This window comes from Mauremys mutica, chromosome 4 (genome assembly GCF_020497125.1).
Source record: "Mauremys mutica isolate MM-2020 ecotype Southern chromosome 4, ASM2049712v1, whole genome shotgun sequence".
Taxonomy (NCBI): domain Eukaryota; kingdom Metazoa; phylum Chordata; order Testudines; family Geoemydidae; genus Mauremys; species Mauremys mutica.
Window position 1 is genome coordinate 75279729 of NC_059075.1, and position 18867 is coordinate 75298595.

At 46.8% G+C, this 18867-nt stretch overlaps 1 protein-coding gene across 1 annotated transcript in view; it reads left to right on the forward strand.

Moving 5' to 3' along the window:
- Positions 1 to 1021: 1021 nt before the first annotated feature.
- The window catches only part of ALX4 (ALX homeobox 4), a 68283-nt gene continuing 50437 nt past the window's right edge, over positions 1022 to 18867 (forward strand). The window contains exons 1-2 of the mRNA XM_045012880.1: positions 1022 to 1129; positions 2366 to 2761. Coding sequence (XP_044868815.1) covers positions 2368 to 2761 — 394 coding nt within the window. The 5' untranslated portion in view covers positions 1022 to 1129; positions 2366 to 2367. The remainder of the gene's footprint in view (positions 1130 to 2365; positions 2762 to 18867) is intronic.

Below are 18867 nucleotides of genomic sequence, written 5' to 3' on the forward strand. Positions count from 1 at the left end.
TCGCCTTCATTTCTGTGTCTAAAAGTTCAATGAACTCCAGCTACTTGCTATAAAACTGGAGCCAGACCTGGAAAAGATGCGGTTGTCTTCGAGGCGAGATACTCACCCTGCAGAAAGAGACCCAGAGGAGAATCCCAGGCTCACATGGCTGAGTTTTCTCTGAGGATTTCCTACTGGCCGTCCAGAAGTGGGTTTTTTTTTAGAAAGACGTGAATGTATCGAGTTGATTTGGTTTTTATTAAGTCATAAGAGCGAGGGAGAGCGAGAAGGGGGGGACGGACGAAAAAATGAGGAAAGAATTAAGCAGGTAATAAAGAGAATAGGGAAGGGAAATCCGCTGAAAGCTTTCTTGGACCAGAAACTTGAGCAAGCCCAGCGCTGCTGCTTTGCTCCGAGGGAGACTTGAAAATGTTTTGAAATCTAATAAATGAATCCATCCTTGGCTATTTAACGAGGACCTCACTAGAAACCCCGGTGTGTCGTTGGGATAAAGGACAGCCCGCCCCCCCTTGCTGTATCATAATGTATTTATTATTAATGTGCGATATAGAGTTTTGTCAGACAACGATATTTACAATGCGGCTTATTAGTATAAAATCTCCCTGCCTACTGCAACAATCCACTTGAAGCGTCTAACCCGCTTCACTCCCCAGTCCCCTCCCCTCGGGTTATTCCTTTGCAATCAGGGTTATTATTCCCTAGGCCCGTTCTGTTAAATTCGAGTTTTGCAAATTTGCTTTTCCGACTATGTAACTAAATCTAAAAACGTGAGTCTGTTCCCCCCCTAGTCCGAAGTGGGGGGTGGAGGAGGGAAAGGGGGGGGGGAGAGAACACATCTGCAAAAGCCCCGAGTGTATATTTAGAGACAAACGTCAATTCTCGTCTCCCCTCCTCCCTCTCTCCCCCTCCCCCCAGCGCACCACCGGTTGCACGGACCTTGGGCCCACTAACTTCCTTAGGGGCAGGAGCCGGGCCTTCCGTCTTTAGCGATGTTTGGGCTCATCTCCCTCGCGGCGTTAGGCAGGAATGATCGTCCGGCTACAGGCGGCGAGGAAAGGGTTAAGGGCCTTTTTGACTGAAGAGCTGTGGATGCAGTTTGCGTAATATCTTTATTACTGAGAACTTCAAGGTAAGAGCGCGATAGAAACCAGATGTGAGGGATGGAAGAAAGGCAGGATTAAAAAAAAAGAAGTGTAAGGGGCAGCAGGAGTTAACTGGGGAAGCAGGAGTGGAGTCCGGTTCGGCTGATGGGACCGGGGCTGATACTGGTTTGCTTTTAAGCCCCTTTGGGGTTGCAATTGACCTTTCAGTCCAGAAAAGGCTTCTTCCAGTCCCGGCCCCTCTTCCAGGTTCCAGTCTCACCGCCTCGGAGGCAGGTTATCGAGTAAAACGCCGCTCTGCTACCGGAGGGATTTTAATAAAAAATCACAGCAACAGAGAATTGTTTACATCTGATAGAGAGAAAAAAATGTGAAAATCTTCCCTGGGTTGTAATAATAATAATTAATTAATTACTAACCTCTCTAGAAGCAAGGTATGGGTGGTTCTCTTCAGCCCTTAACAAGGGGCAGAAAAATACCACTGAAAAGGTCTCAGAAAGTCATTGCCAATCCTGGAGATGCCAGAGGGAGCGGGGCTGCTGCCAAAGGGTTAATTGGGGGGAAGGGTGAGGGTCTTAAAGGGATATGGCTGGGGGGGGTCCATATTGCTTTTAATAAAGGACCTAATGGGGAGCGAGGGGGTTACAAAGTCTAAGGTCCCTGCAGCTGCGTTGCAAAGTCAATAGTGAAGAGGGCCAGAACGAATCGAGTGTGTCATACCCATTAAATTGTTCCCTGCTCTTCCGCCCTGCACAGATCCCCATATTCATCCCCTAATTGCATTAATGTCATGTGTTTGATTTTCTATTTTTTAATCATAAAAAAGTTTTTTTATGCAAAAGATCTGATCTCTTCCTCCCCACACACACACACCCCACGCTGCTCCCCTCCTTCCTTGGCCCCCTCCCCTCCACTGTCATCATCTACATATTAATTGTAGGAGAGGTCTCGGTTTTTGTGTGTGAGAGAGAGGGGAAAGTGTTGAGAAGAGTCTCTTTGGACTTTAGATAGCTTGGAGGGTGAGACAGAGAGTGAGTGTGAGCGAGAGAGAGAGGAAAGGGGGGGCAGATCCCTTTCGCTCTGCAAGATCTTGAGGAGGCTTTGGGGATCTGGTCAGCTTTCAGGAACATCTGAATCCTCTTAGAGTTCCCTGGCCCAGCTGTGAGTGTGCATGTGAGACAGAGAGCGGGAGAGGGAGAGGGAGAGAGGCAGGCTCCTGGTGCCCCTCCAAGCGCATTAAGGACACTCGGGCCTTTTAATTTTAGGAATGAATGCTGATACTTGTGTTTCTTATTGTGATCCGGCTGCCATGGATTCCTACTACAACGCAGCCTCCCAGAGCACAGAGGGCTCCTCGCCTTTTAGGGCATTTCAAGCAAGTGACAAGTTCAGCCCTGCTTTCCTGGCCAGCAAAGGACAAGGCTTTGGTGACAGCAGCAGTAAGTGCCGGAGCCGCTATAGCCAGCAGGAATGCCAGTCCCTGGATGGCAGCGGGCAGGCTCCCAGCTCTGCTGGGGCACAAGGCTCCTTTAACAAATACCAGCAGCAGCAGCAGCAGCATCTCTACATGCCGCGAGGCCCCTGCAAAACTCCCCCGGAGAGCAACCTCAAGCTGCAGGAGACCAGCAACCACAACGGAGCCCTGCAGGTCTCCTGCTACGGTGAGTCCCGTGCACACGGCTCCGGCAGGGGCATGTTTGCTGCTGAAAGTGGCTGGGGCGGGGGGAAGGGAAATGGGAAGAGGGGAGCGCAGATAAACTGAAGTGCCAGGAAAAGGGAAAAACGAGCGCGTCTTTGGTGGACAGGGCCACATGCTTGGAACCCGCTTCTCCTTCCGCGTGGTGCGCTGTCCCTGTTCTGACTAAAGCCCCGCTGGTCTGGTACCGGTGTCTTTCCAGCAGGCACTTTGAGCAGTAACCCAACGCGGGCAGTTCCCCTGACACTGTGTGTGCGCCCTTTGCCGGCTTCGGGATCCCGTCTTCCAGTGCAGAAGAGACCGTATCACGGGAGAGGATGGAAGAAAACAACCACATCCCCGCCCCTACAGATGCACGTACTCCCAGGAAAAGAGTGGGGTGGGATGTATAAAAGCTCCCCCCTACCCATTTTCCCGAGGTTGCTCTGAAATTGTCCCAGTAATGTCTTGGGGGCGGGGGCGATATGCGCGTTTTGAAACAAAGCAACAACATGCCCTTGGGAGAAACAATGGGTTTTATTCTGTTTTTTTTATTTCGCATAGAAATGACTGAAGTCACGTACAGACTCGCATCCCTCGATTGTAATTTAATTGTTGTTGCTATTATTATTATAAAGCCAGTGCCTCTTTGTGTTTCCAAGCACAGCCGTGTTCCAAAAAAAACCCCCAACCCCTGTATTTTCTATGACAGCCGCTTATTTCCTTTCGGCCCGCCTCAATGGATTTATATATATATATAATTTCTCTAGCTCTGATCCACACCTAGAGATTGCTATTGTGCTATTACAAATTAAAGAAAATCCGTAATTGTGTTCTTTTAAAAAGCCTACAAATTTTAGTTAATCCCTACTCAAAATATTCCCTAACGTGGCCTTCTGTTTAAATGTGAATGCTGAGAGAAATCTGCGCTCTCCATTACTGGGTTATCTTTAGTATTCGCCTTTCCTCCCCGTGTGGATTTCTGCCCTGCGTTTGAATCATCAAAGGTAACACACTTGCATCCTCTTCATTTCATTAATGGCAATTAAGACATCTCCTCGAATTGGCGCTAAACTAAATAGAATTAAACCGAATTTATTCTCACTATCTTTCAGGGGATGTACTTAAAATGACAGGCTAACGTGTATTTAGGCGTTTTCGTTATACTTGGAGGTTAAAAAAATCCTCTTCTTCCGGTTAAGGGAAAGTGAAAATAAAAATCTATCTGTCTCACTATCTTCCCTGTTTCTACACAAATGCTAGTTAATTAACTCCTGCAGTCTGATTTCACTGCAGTCTGAAATCACTGCTATTTCAAAACCGGGTCTCAGTGAGAGTTCTTTTTTTCCACTGTCCCATCAATCAAAAGTTACCCAAAGCAGCCCTAGACCGGGAACAAACTAGAGGAATAAAGAGAAAGCAAAGCACTAGCGATGCCAGTCAACGTGAGCAACGGAGAAGTATTACAAAGGGGAGATCAGAAGTGCAAGGGAAAGTTAAGTCTTCTGCAGCTCCTGCTTTTCCACAGTGCAGCAGTGGTGTGCTGGGGTTACTTCCCATCCGTCCTTCTTTAGTTCCATTTTCTTTGAACCCTGGTTTGGATTATGTCTGAGCTACTCCAGTTGCTTTTATTTTACTATTTACTTTCTCTCCATACGCCTCCCTTCCTCCTTTCCAGACTTGAAACAAGTCAAAGGCACCTTCCCCCCACCCCCGCCACCCCACCCCCTAAGCATCTCCTGAAGGCTTGGAGTGTTTGCTGACTATAGGAAAAGCTGGAAGGGACGGGGCCCGGGGTTACATTAACAAGCCATCCATCATTCGTGCTGCAAGGAGCCGGCCTGGGCAGCCCCTCGCAAAGGGGTGCAGCGGAGAAAGATGCTTTGAAATATGTGTACGCCCAATCTTCAGCTGCACTGTACCCAGCCCCGTTAGCTTCATTTATTTCCCCGAATGACAGCTAACTCCAGAGACACAGATCGAACCAGAGGTTCCTAAAGTCCAACGAGGAAAGGGGAAAGGTCTCCCTTGTCCCAGCAATTTGAAAGCTCCTTGCCTTTTGCAAAGGAGTTCCCCACCTTTGGTGAAGTGCAGGGCAAATCTGTGCGCTGTGCACCCGCAAATGGCGCAGACAACGCGCGTAGTACAGGGAGAAAGGCTGCTAGGCAAGGGAGCTGTGATCCACAGGCTGCTACCCCCGGCTAGAATGAAAAAGGCAGACAGCACAACATGTAATCGCCGTGAAAAAAGAAAACATCCCCTTATAATGCTCCGAAGAAGCCCCACTCCCCACCTGCCAAGGTCCGGGCTTTTGCGAGTTCCAGTCCCTACCTTTCCCACAGACACCATTCTGGATGGGAGGAATGTGGGACCTTCCTTCCCAGAAACGACCCTGCGCAGAAGAAACCAGAGCGATTTAGATTCATTTCCCCGAGAACTGAAATTAAACTACCAGCGCCCAAGACTTCACACCCAAACATTTTCCTTCGGGGGCCTTTGATGACACAGAAAATACAGATATCAGAGCCTTGAAAGCGGAGAATTCCCCCAGAAATGCTGCAGGGAAATGGGCAGTGAGTTGCAAGGATTTTGTCTGCTATGGGGCTTGCAGCACGAGTTCTCTTCTCCCCCCCGCCCATAACATCGTGGCTGAATTGTCAGAAAGAAACAGTGCCGGGCAAATCCCTTGTGTCCATGTGGAATAGACACAATGGGGACTATGTCTATTCTTCTTTACACTGGTCAGTGGAGCTACTCCAGACCTGCAGCGGTGTAACTGAGATCAGCGTCTGGCCCTGGGGCACTTCATGGGCAGAAAGAAAGATTTAGTGCATAAGGGGGGTTGCAAGAGTCTGAAAAAGAAATACAGATACAGCTTTCCCCGTTCGATGTGCTGTTTCCAAATCCCCCACACCCCAACGCTTTGAAATTTCATTGCGCCGTTCTGTAACTCCGGGCACCACGAATGGAACCCCAGGAGGGAATGCGCGGTGTCAGAGGCCGGTGCAGTGAGTTACAGCGCGTATGAATTTTAATGCGCACGATGCAGAGCGCTCCGAGTTACCTGATACAGAGTTGTAATAGCCACATGCTCACCTGGAACATTATATGTCATTACCCTGAACCTTTCAGCCACTCATTTCCCAATACACCTCCCTGCGAATTTCAAGATGATAAATCAGAAGGCGCTTGGGCAGGAGAGGGGGAGGGAGGGAAGCGTCTCTCCTTATACTCCCCAAACATGTGCCATCGATATGTTTTAAATAACGACTTTCATTATATTGGACTCCACTAAATAATTCGCTGGGCCTTTAACATAGATTGTAAACTTTTGGGGACAGAGAGGATCTATCTGCGTGTGTTCTGGGGCAATGGACGGGGATGGCGCTGCATAAGTCATTACTAATTAATTAGTGAATAAATAGTATTTGAGGCCATTCCTCAGAGGCGCCTGATTTCTCTGAAAACTCTCTGCTAACTGGATTTCTTTTTTTTAGGTTGAAAAATCCAGGGCAACAGCTTAACATCTGATGACATTACCAGGCCGTATAGAACCAAATGAATGTATCACCCACATTAATGCCACCAGGATTCTGTATTCCTATCGATTGCATATTTAGGCGTTTATTTGTTTGTTTGTGTTTATCATTAAGCAGAAATCCCAATTGACTAGTGGTACCATAGAACCCCTAACAGTTTTAAAAGTCTGGTGTGATGTGGCTTAGAATATAGGGCAATGTAATAAAAGCCACGTGGATCTGTGAGGCGAATTAATAATAGTAATGGCTAATGATTAAAATAGTGTCTGGTTAATAGTAAGTATCCACTGTAAGATTTGGACGGATTGCTGCATAGAGAGAAGAGAGGCATGCCAGACAGATGGAATTTCTTCTTTTCTAAAATTAAATGAAAATTTCAGAACCGTGTGAGTTTATGTGGTTCTGTATCTGGAATGTAAAAGGGGGGGTTAACCCTTCCTTTGCGGGTTACCCCAGCCCAGAGATAGAATTCCTGCTTCACAAGCAGCGAAGAGGAGGGGGTGGGAGAGAAGCGAAAATCAGCTGGGCCTCCTGCTCAGGAGCCCAGGCCAGGGCGAGCTTCCCAGAGAGAGCGCGTTGTGTTGTTTTCAGCAATTCTCCCACCACTATATTGAGTCGACACTCGCACGCCTGCCGCTGTACCCTGGAACGATTTGTATACATTGGAAATTAGCATAATTGCAATAATGAATAATCGCTCTCTTGTATTTCTGGTTAACCAGGGTTGCAGTTTTGCCAAACCCCAGTGAGGGTTGTACTAATCTCGGGCTTTCGGAGTCCAGTCACTCTAGGCTGAGTTCAGCTCCCTGTGAATACGGGCATATATCTCCGGCGGGTAGAGAGACATAGTTGAGCATAACAGGCGACTGACAATCCCGTCCTTTGGGGCAACTGTTTCTAGCTCTGTGTTAGCTAGTTCGGTGGCAAACCTAATCCCAAACCGTGACACTATCTCTGCTGACTGGCCCTGACTCTCCCCTCCAGGGCATCAGTATTGGACTGGCCTTGCCCTATTGGCCTCGCCGGAGTTACTCCTAATTTGCCCTGGTCTGGGGAAGACGCGGACTCTGGCGCCGGTGAGGGGTCACGTTCGGCTGAGGATGAAACACACTTGTGGAAAGAGACTTATGCCAAAGGGAGTCCCAGTATCTACGAGAACAATAGCAGGGACCCCTTCTCAAGCATCATAACAACCCCCATCCTGGGTCCGTCGGAGCTGATCCTGCAGTGCCGAGGCTCTGGGCGCCGCTGCCACAGAAGGATGGTGTGCCGGGACCTGGGCCAGAGCTGCTCCGAACGGTGTGGGCCAGAGATGCTGGAGCTAGGGGGGCTGCAGCACCCCCTGGCTTGAAGTGGTTTCCATTGTATGCAGGGTTTACAGTTTGGTTCAATGGCTCTCAGCACCCCCACTCTACAAATTGTTCCAGCGCCCCTGGTGTGGGCCGCAGCCGATCCCAGGTCTGGCTGAGGGCTTCAGTGTAGAGCTGGGGCTGCGAGAAGCCTTCATTTGGGTTGTCAACTGGCTGTAATAAGGCATTCCGGCTCACTAAATCGCCCGCTTCATGCTGGCCCCACGCGGCCTTTCTTCGCTGAGCTGGGCGTGACCAACAAGTGTGGAGAGTTGAAGGTTTAGCGCTAATGGGCTCTGCAAACCAAGAACAATGCAGTTTTATTTGCTTGTTATTTTTCTCTCCGTTTACCGCCCCGCTGAGTGATCCGGACTGTATCTCCCTGGTAAGCTGGAGGGAGATCAGTTTCGGAGGGCAGAGCAAGTCTCTCTGGCGGGGCCTGCGTGGATTTGTTGCACTGGGTTTAGTCCCTCTATAAAATTCCCAGCTGAGCCTTTTCCTTGGCCCCTTTATCTCGTGGCGCTGTCCTTTCTAACCACTCCACTTTGCCCTGCTAAGGACCCTCGCTCAGCCGATCCTTTGGGGCCTCCGCTGTCGCGTAGTGTATCCCGAATCTGAACAATAAGGTCCGATCCTGCCCCCAGCCCCCAAATTCCCAATGAGGCCATGGGGTTTTGGACGTGCAAAGAATGAACATAGGAGGGGGCCCGATCCGGAGTGCAGTAGTCTTCCTTTCCCCAGGCCTTGTCTTCACTAGAAAAGTAGGGCGAGATAAAAACCTGATTCTACCCCAGCCGGATGGCAGGACTTGGGCTAGTAAGGGAGGACCACTGGTGCCAATCTTACCGACAGGATCAGCCCATACCTCCTCCTCTTTCTGAGTAGCTGTTTCCCTTTGCATGCATCCGACGAAGTGCTCATACTCCAGTACGTTTATTAATCTAGAAGGTGCCACAGAACTCTTCGTTGCTTTTACAGATCCAGACTAACAGGGCTACCCCTCTGATATTTGTTTCCCTTTGTTAATTTAAACTGGCTTAGCCTTGTTGATTTCCCTTGGGTTTGGCCAGCTTCTGATGACTTCTAAAAATGCTGTCCCCCGCCGCCCTCCTCCACCTGCATCCAAAACACACCAAACCCCTTAGCTCGGCCCTCTGCGTTTTTCTGATCATCAGCATCTAAAGAATGGGAATAAAAGTGACTGTGGGACTCAGTGCTGGTGTCTCACTTTAAACACTGTTAGGTCCTTGGCTGGAATGTAATGCACAAACCTAGAGCTACGGAACAAACAGCAAAGATCCCCTGATGGAGAGGGGTTTTAGGGATATATTGTTTTAATAAACACGTTGTTTCGAGGCTATAAAAAGTTTTTGGCTGCCCTACGCTACTATCTACTGGCTAGTAGCTATAAATATAGCATAAGGGAAGGTATAATCAAGTGTAATAACGAAGCGACAACAGAAATGCTTCCAATTCATTTATGGCGAATTTAGATTGTGGGGTCACCGAGGCGAATGAAAGGTTTTAGTTTGCTTAGTGATGCTCACGAGTCTTTCCATTTTGCGTTGCGGGCACAACATCTTCACTATTCCGATCTGCAATTTTTGCAAAAGCAAAGGAAATGGTCGAATCACTTATAACGTTTAATTTCCAAATTGTATTTGTTTTCACTGAAATCAAAAGAGAGTGACTCAGACCGGGCATGCACCAACACAGGTCGTGGAAACAGATTTCGGAGTCTAGAGTCAGAGAACTTCGGTCTGATGTTTGTACAATAGACTTTGGATATTACTAATAGAATCTGCATGCTGTACGCACACTGAAGGCGTCTCTATCTCCTGAATGCAGCAGCACTGCTTTCCCTTTTTCACAGAAGTCAAACTACCAGTTATGGATTATGCCCTAAACTGGAACCAGGAAAAAAGCACCTCTTGGTTTAGAGGTGGGGGAAAACATCAAGTGGTTTATGCAGTAAAGTAATCTGAATTGCCATTTCTTTTCCATAGAGGTGATGTAAATTACAGTTCTTGGAAAAAAAATATTGCTGTCTTTTGAAATACGTTTTTTTTGGGGGGGTGGAAATCCTTTAGGAGAATGAAAGAGAAATATGCATTGGGATGTTTGCTTAGCGGGTTGGTGAATGCAAACTGTTGTTCTTGGCAGAGGAAAATCTTTAAGTACAAAGTTATGCAAATAATAACGATCTATTTTATTTCTGTGCAAATATCAAATGCAATCTATAAGGTTTTATCAATAAGAGTAGAAAGAAATTGCCACATGAATTAAAGGATCTCTCCACCCTGTTATATTTCTGATATATTTCTAATGCACTTTCTTTATTTTTATGTTTACATGTTTGCAAAATAGCGTCTAGGAATTTTCAAGCGTTTTAAAATGTACGAATACGAGAAACAACCTTGCTCCAGAACGAGCCATTAGCTGACGTTAAAGACTTAAAACATATTTGGGGCCTGCTCCAAAGCTCACTGAAGTCAATGGAAAGCTCCCATTGACTGTAATGGACTTTGGATCAGGCGCATAGTTCCCTGTCTTGAAGGTGATCTGGGCAGCCAATCTCCCCTTCTCTGCGCGCTCCAAGCTCACAGAGGTGACATGTTATAGTGGAATTCTCCTGCCATTTGCTCTCTACGTGTGAAGCAGTTTTATTGAGGGAAATATCAGCTCTTACACATCTGCCTGCATCAACATGTGGAGGAGAGGAGATGGATTAGGGCCCTGTGGGTCACACTTAAAGGGGAAAGAGTCGCCACATTTTCGAAGTGGACATTTTAATGTAGGGGTGGAAATATAAGGACCCCACTAGAGAATATACCCGAGGCGCGTCCTGCGTATTGCGTGTGGCTGGAGGCGCCGCCACAGTGCTAGCTAAGGAGAGGAGGTGGGCGAGAAGGCTCCTGTTGGTGTATCTCGCTGTTTACAAGATGTCTGATGATTTCCCGTCAATAAGGCTGCCTTTCTTTTCGGGTTCTCTCTGCCGGGCTCGGCAGATCCCCGGGTGCCAGGAAGTTGAAGAAGGGACATCCTGAGAAGCTTCCCCTTCTCTCTGCAATGTCCCTTCCCCTCCTTTGCGTTCAGAGGGGCTGGGAGGCTGCTGGCAGCATCTTTGCTGCGTGGGACCACCGAGAGACATTTTTGTTTGTTTAGTTGTTGCTTGCGATCCCCATCCAGGTGCGGGAGAATCCCCTACGCTGAATTCCCTGAAGTCTCCATTCGCAATGTGTTCAAATGCCCCCACTCCCCCCTCCTTGGTGTGTGTGTGTGTGAGTGAGAGAGAGCGAGAGAGAGAGAGAGCGCTTCTGGTGCCTTAGAGAGACCCCAGGGCGTGTCCCAATTCAGTGAAAGTAAAAGGTACAAGGGAGATGCGGGTTGCTCTGAGCGATCTGGAGGCGAGGAACCGAAGCAACACGCTGGGCCTGGGGGGTACAGAGACTGGGGCATGACTCGGTACTGGGTGTTCTTGCCTCTCCCCTGGGGGACCTGTGGTCACCCTTCGCTGGGGAATGTATCATTTATACTTCCCTAACCCTGATCATAAACTCCCTCCCCTCCTCCTCTTTCACCCCTCTCTTCATGAAGCATTTTAGACACCAGTGGGACTACGAGTCGGTTAGATTCGCTGCTACCTGGGAAGGGGGATGGATGTGAGGTGACTTGTTGCACATGGTGGACAGGGATCAGAGCTGAGAAAGAGTTTGAAGAGGGGCCGCGGGGGGGGGGGACAAAGCAGTGCAGCCCCCTCCGTAGTTAATATCCCCCCTGCTTCAGTGTGATTCTGACCATCGGGGGGGGGGGTAGGGGTAGAACAGCCATCTACCTCTCCCATTGGGGAAACGGGCAATTGTACATGTAAATAAACTATCCGTTAACAACACAATGATTTTTTTAAATGTGATGCTCTGGGCTCCATCCTCCAGTGGACCCGCCTGTTGCGTCCGCCAAAGGCAGCCGGAGAAGCAGAGAGAAGTTTGTTTCAGAGCCAATTTTTCTTCCTTTAATCTGCCCCCCCCCCCAAGCAATAATAGATTGAAAGTCGTAGAGGGGGACACACAAAGGGAGGGACCCACTACGGCTGTGTCACCAGGGCAGCGTCTGGCACTGTCTGACGAGGGGATTACACACACATATCCTGCCTCCATCTAGTTCCCCGCTCCATCTCCCCTCATCTAAAGCCCCTTCCTGCACCGCCGTACTGCCCTGAAGCCAGATGTGATGGATCGGGATCAGAGGGGAGCTCAGGTTCCAGATGTGACTGATAGGGATCAGAGCCGAAGTGGATCCCAGGAGAGAGTCAGACTTTCTCTAGGCCGGGGCTGAATGGGGCAGGTTTTACAGGTCCTGAACTTTCACTCCCCTCCGAAGCTGTGAACTTGGCTCAGCTCCTGACAAGGGTCCTCACATCCAGATAAAAGGGTTGAGAGAGACTCCGGGTATCTACAGACTCTCTTCAGTGGTAAAGAGTAAGGGGGGGGTGGAGGAGTAAATATGTTTTGGAGATACATAACTGGAGTGGCATTAAAGACTACATCGGAGAGCGAGCTGAAGGAAGGAAAGGCGAGAAGAAAAGCAAGGGGGGTGCGGGAAAAGCCAGCCTAGCACGGAGGAAACGGACAGAAAGAAACCCAGCATGAAACACAAGCAACGCCAGAAGAGGGGGGGAAATGAGACGACCCCGCGAAAAGCCAGGAAGGGAACAGAAGCGTCGGGCCCGAAGAACAGGAAGGAAGACGAGAAAGAGGCGAACACTGAAATGAGACAACCCCAGAGGAAGGGAAACAGGCTGGGGAGAGGAGGCAGAAAGGAAGGGAGCGCAGCGGGCAGAAGGTGTAGCGCTAGCGAGCAGCCGGCCCGTGGGCTCGCCTCTGCGCGCAGCTGGCGCCTTTGAGAAGCGGCCTCTTCCCATGTTTTATAACGCCGGCTTTCTGTGCCAGGTTCGCGTCTTAGGGCTCCCCGAGGTGCAGCTGACGCTGCTTTGGCAATTGCCTTCTCTTTTTTACAATAGGGCCACCAGATCTGCCATTCAAAGGCTCCAGCAGCACCCTCCCAGGGAGGGGAGGGAGCGTGCGCGCGCCAAGAAGTTTGGCTAAACTTAGGTTTAAGCGGGCACTGGAGGTAGCGGAGTCTCCCCCGTCTGCGCACAAAAACCTGTAGGATTTCCTCAGTGAGCTAAGCGAGCAGCGGAGGAGTAGAAGGTATGGCTCGTGCGTGTTCCTGGGTCTTCGCAAGATGATTTAGTTGAGTCTGTTTCCAAACCGTTTTGCTTCTCTTGGCTTGGCCGGTAGATCTGGCTTGAGAGTTTTATAGGATTCCTGAACCAAGCTGTTTATAACACTGATGTGTCAACCTCCCCTTTATTTGTCTCTTTCTTTTCTAGGCAGGAAGGTTTCCTTTCGCACTAGGGCTGTTTATTTTCAAGTTGTCCTGTGCTGATTGGAATGAACTCTGCTTTATCCACCTCTTTCTGCAAAGGTTTTACCAGCAGCAGAAGGAGGAGGAAAACAGTCTTAAACGTTTATTAGTCTGAATTGTTTTGAAAGCAACACGCTGCAAAACAGATGAAGAAGCTGATGGGGAGAGAGACTTGGGGATGCTTAACAAATGTGTCTTTTACTAAGGGTTTGATGTAGGAGTCCCATTAACAATATATATTGATGCCAGATAACACACACAGAGCTCATTTGTGCTATCTGGGGCTGCAGGCTGTTTATTTTGTACTCCTTTTGGAGTGTACGTTCACTGTGGTTGCATGACTAACTGGCGGGAGTGATTCACTGGCTGCTTTATGGCTGACTGCTCAAAACAAGTTGTGAATCAAAAGAGATTTTTTGGCTTTGGTTTCTAACCTCCCAAGTTAATGCACTCAGAGTTTAAGGGGAGCTAATGTGCAGACTTCAGTCCCTCAGATCTAAAAGATTTATTCCCTTTCCAAGTCCTGCATGCAAAGCCTTGATGAGTTTCCCTTGTAAGAGGGAGGAGGTGTCTTGGTGGCTCTCAGCCAACCTCTAGTGCTTAAGGAGATCTCTAGCCACATCCCTTAGTTGTCCAAGTGTCTGGCTCTGTTGTCAATTACATATTTAAATCTTTAAAGCCATTTATTATTTTGTCAATAACATTGCACTTCTATAGTGGCTTTCATCCATTGAGCTCTAAGCGCATTGCAAAAATGGGAAGGTATTATTATCCCATCTCATAGAAATTGAGGGAGAAGGAAAGTGATTTGCCCAGGGCTGAACTGTGAGTCTGTGGCAGAATCAGGGAAAGAAACTAGGTCTCTTGATTGGCAGACCCTTATTCAAAGTACTAAATTGTAGCTGATGTTTTCATGTGCCCTGACCTGTCTATATCTTAAACCAGTTAACTTTGCAAAAGACATTAATGGCCTACATTTTCAAAAGTGAGTAGTAAATATGGATGACTCCATTTTTGGATGTCCAACTTGAGACACCCGAAAGGGCCCAGACTTTCAGAAAATGCCAAACACCGACCCTCTGAAAATCAGGTCTCTAAGATGTCCCATGTTGGGCATTCAAAAAATGAATGCACCCAAAATCACAAGTCATTTTTGAAAATGTAAGGCCAATATCTTTGTAGAGAAGTATTTTCAGAAAGGAAAGAACATTAGTTCAGAATTAGGAAGAACCTAAGGTGTTCCCCAGCAAGACTAGGACCTTTGTGATTTAAGAATATTTACATAAAGATGAACAGAAATATTTCATATAAATAAGGAGAATGCTATGGTGATTTATACCAGTCACTGGCTTTTCAGCTGCTCCAGACTTTTAGATGGCAGTATACATATTGAAGGAAGAAAACTATCTATCTTTAAACAAATGATGTTTAGCTATACTTGAATATTGTATTTTCTTAAATATTGTTTATTGCACTTCACAATTTTTGCTTCTGCTCTAGTGAATGGAGATCCATATTTCAACTGTTAATTGAGAAGAGATGCTATGCTAGGAATGGTTCTAATGCCCTTGATCTTTCTAGGCTCTTCTTTCCATCATAGAGAGCTTTGGGGAAGGAGAGGAGAACTATGAAGGTGGAAAGGGAATGGAGGGAGAGAGATGCAAAGAAAGAGAGAAATGGAGAGATCTGGAAAGAGAGTGGTGAGAAGGGGCAGGCAGAACTTTTTGTGATGTGGGCAGAGGGGCTTCACTGGGGTCTGAATGCAGAGGACTGGGTATTGTTTTGGTGCAGTTGTGGAGCTGTGTGGGCAGATGCAGTCAGAAACACTCAAAAGCAAACAGAAAATGCAATGAGGAAGACAAGACGAGCCAGAGAAGCATCTGTAGTGTGACCCTGAGAGAAGCTGAGAATTTTTTGGGTAGAGTGCTGGCTAGAAAAAGAGGCTTGGAATATTGACCAAGGAAATTGTCTTCTGTTTGACTCCCATTTAGTTCAGGGAAACGATTTTATATGTACTTCTTTGTAAATAAACAGGATTGCGTCAAAAAAATACCTAGCTCTATCATCAATTGCTCCTCTGCACAATCCGCAAGACCCCAAATATTGGCTAACTGCTCTGTCAAAAGGGTTAAGCTGTTGTTAAGGCTGGGATCCGGTTTCCTAGGAGAAAAATTGTGAGCCAGTGATTCCTAATGACCTGAGATGGCACACATGATGAGTATGCTCACAGAAATCATAGATGGACAAAAGGAAGTAAAACAAAACCAGAAGGAATTAAATCAAGATCTAAATCAAAACCTGGAAGCTTCACAAAAGGAAATAAAGTCATATCTGGAGGTTTCCCAGGAAGGGAATGAAAACTGACCTGCAGGCAGAGATGAAATAATTCTTGGGGTAGCAACTACACAATGTCTAGGGACAATAGGAGGCCCAGGTGCAACATTCCCAGTCTGGAATGGCAAGATGGATCAATGAGGTGACCAGTTACCTGACTTCCATGTCCCAGAAGGTTTTCCATTAAATAGGGGAGACTAGGAATGCTTTGGCCGAATTTGAACTTGCAGACATTCATGAGCTGCAGCAAGGACATAGGGAACTGAAAAATCACCTTCAAAAGGAAATCAAAGGGTCACAGACCACAGTGGAAAGCAGCCACCTGGATGAGGAATTGGGCCAGCCAGAGGATTTGGATAAAGTAGGACATTTACAACACTTCTCTCTCTCATTTGTAACCCACAGAGGCCCAGAGGGGATAGGTCAGATTGTCTCAGCTCAAGTAGTGCAAAACCCCACTGTCTTTGAAGGGAAAACTCCCTGGGAGGCTTATTTGGCTCAGTTTAATGCCATAAATCAAATAAATGGCTGGGCAGATGAACAAAAAGTAAGGTTTCTAGTGGCCAGCTAGGGTGATCCAGCTCCGACGGTGCTGAAGAACTTAGCCCCAGAAAAGACACTGAGTTATCCAGACCTGGTACAAGCCCTTGATATTTGATTTGGAGACAATCCAATCCGAGCTGGCCAGGGCACAGCTAAGAGCTAGAAGGAGAGAGAAGACGACACCACATCTGAAATAGCAGCAGGCCTAAGGAGACTTGTGTTCCTGGCATATCCACTTACCATTGAGGACAGGCTTTCCAGGATAAATTTGCAATGGACCAGTTTATAGATGCTTAATGGGACCTGCATTTGCAGATCAACCAAAGGGGGCCAAAGACACTCGGAAAGACTTCGGAATTTGTCACAGAACTTGAATCTTTTCTTGCAGCTGCTCACCAAAGGAAGAAACAGCTGCTAGTGAGGAAGATAGAAGCTGGTTGCCATGAGCCCTGTAAGTACAGCTCTGTGTCTAATATGTATGATGGAAAAGGGTATTCTAATCTGGTTTATTACATTTTTGTATTATTAGAAAAATGATCAATTTGGTTTGTAAAACAAGGGAAATTGACAATAATGAAAAAATGAAGGGAAGCAGTTCAGTTAAATGCTGGTAGTGTGAAAAAACTGGCCACATAAAGGATTGTTATAAATATAACGCAGGCCAGGACAGAGCATCACAAATGTCTAGTGAAAGCCCCTCTCCCAGCTCAGGAATGGGGAGGCATCCAAACTGAGTGGGCAAAGCTTGGAGATACAAGGATTAGCCCCATTCTAACCCATATCTAACCCATAGTTTTGGTTTAGATCTGGGCTGTTAAACAACAACAATGGGAGTTTGCCTATTGAATGTGTGATAGGATCTGTGAATTGAATAGTAATAGTGGACACTGGCTCAAACATAATAGTTATTATACCAGTCACAAAGGATAGGGAATCCAAAACTGAGCCACGTAATTAGTCTCAAATGGATACAGTGACTGGAGCAAAGACATTGGTGCAAAATTGTATATTGAACCTCTGGAATTCAGGCAAGAAGTCTGGATAGCCAAGACAGTGGATGAGCTAATGTTGGTTTGGGTTTCATTATGGCTAATAACTGTGCAATAAATGCCAGAAAAGATGTGCTACTAATTAAGTCTGTGGAAATTCCCTTTGAAGATGCAGCCCAGGTGAAGCACATGGTTTATAGGCAATTGGTTTTCAGTAAACAAGTTGTCCTGTCTCCAGGCGCAGAAATGATAACATCAACTACATAAATCTGCTTTGAGATCCAGGATCTCAGGAGGGGAGTTTATACCTGCTAACGTTCTTGTGGATCTGAATCAGAAACAGATTCTTGATCATTTGCTTAATGTTTCTGATAAGCAGCAAATAGTTTAAAAAACAAAAAAAAAGGAACCACTATTGCAAAATGTAAACTAGTGGATCTAATACATGCTGGAATAAAAGAAAACAACAAGAGGAAGGAGGGAAGGTGAGCTCCCAGAGTTTCTACTGGACTTGTTCCAATGTAGTGTTGTATATTTAAATGAGGAGCAGTTGAACAGTCTAAAAGATTTCTGGTTGGTATCAGGAGTTGTTCTTCCAAACTAACAAAGATGTAGGTTGCACTGCACTGATCCAGCACCTGATTGATGTTGGGGAAAACTAACCCATTAAACAGCCACCTCACCATTTACCAGTAGCAAAGAGGGAAGTGGCTTTACAGGCCATTGTGGAAACAAATCAGTAAAACATAATTGAGCCTTCAACCAGTCCTTGGCTTCACCTATAGTTCTGGTTAAGAAGAAAAGATGGCAGTATCAGATTCAATGTGTACTATAGAAAACGAAATGAAATCACATATCCATTACCATGAGTAGATGGTATGCTGGATGCTGTATCAGGTTCAGTCTGGCTTTCCTTACTGGATCTTAGAAGTGGGTATTGGCAAGTGGAAGAAGATCCAAAGGACAGAGAAAAGAATGCTTTCACAGCAGGGCAAGGCCTGTGGCAATTTAAAGGGATGGCTTTTGGCCTGTGTATCAGACACATTTGAGAGGTTAATGGAAAGAGCATGGAATGACACACCACTCTAAGTGTATTTGCTATACTAATATGATATCCTGGTGCATGCTAATACCTGATGAACATGAACTAATACATTTACAAATGGTCTGCCATAAGCTTAAGGCTCCCAAGATGAAACTGAAATGTGAGCTGTGTCAAAAAGAGGTAACTTACCTTCTTAGGCACACAGTCGATGAGGGGAGAATTTCCAGTGCCAAAAAGAAAATCAAGGCTGTACAGAATTAGCCTGGCCCCCAGACACTCGCAGACATGCGCAGTTGTGTAGGTTTCTATTCCTGTTATGGAAGGTTTATTTGTGGCTTTGCGAATATTACAAAACCACTGCCTAAGTTGAATCAGAGAGGCGAACCATTTCAGTGGTCAGCAGTGTGCGATTTAGCATTTTCAGAGTTGAAAAGGCTTTTGTGACTGCTCCTGTCTTAGCCTACCCATGTTTCAAAACCCCTTTCATATTGGACACAGGTGTTAGTGCTTACGGTTTGGGGGCAGTATTGACCCAAGAGCACAAGGGACTTGAGAGGGTGGTGGTTTATTGCAGCAATAGTCTAAATTCTCCAGAGAGAAATTTTTGCCCCACCAGAAAATAACTCCTGGCACTGGTTAAATTTATAGAATATTTTCACTACTATTTGTATGGCAGAAAGTTTGTGGTCAGGACAGACCATGCATCCCTGCAACGGCTCTTTAGTTTCAGGAATCCTGAGGGGCTACTTGCCAAGTGGTTGGAAAAACTGCAGCTCTGTGATTTCCATAGTCACAGACAGGTCTGGGCACCAGCATGGAAATGCTGATGACTTGTCCAGATGGCCTTACTAGGAGGCTCATTACAA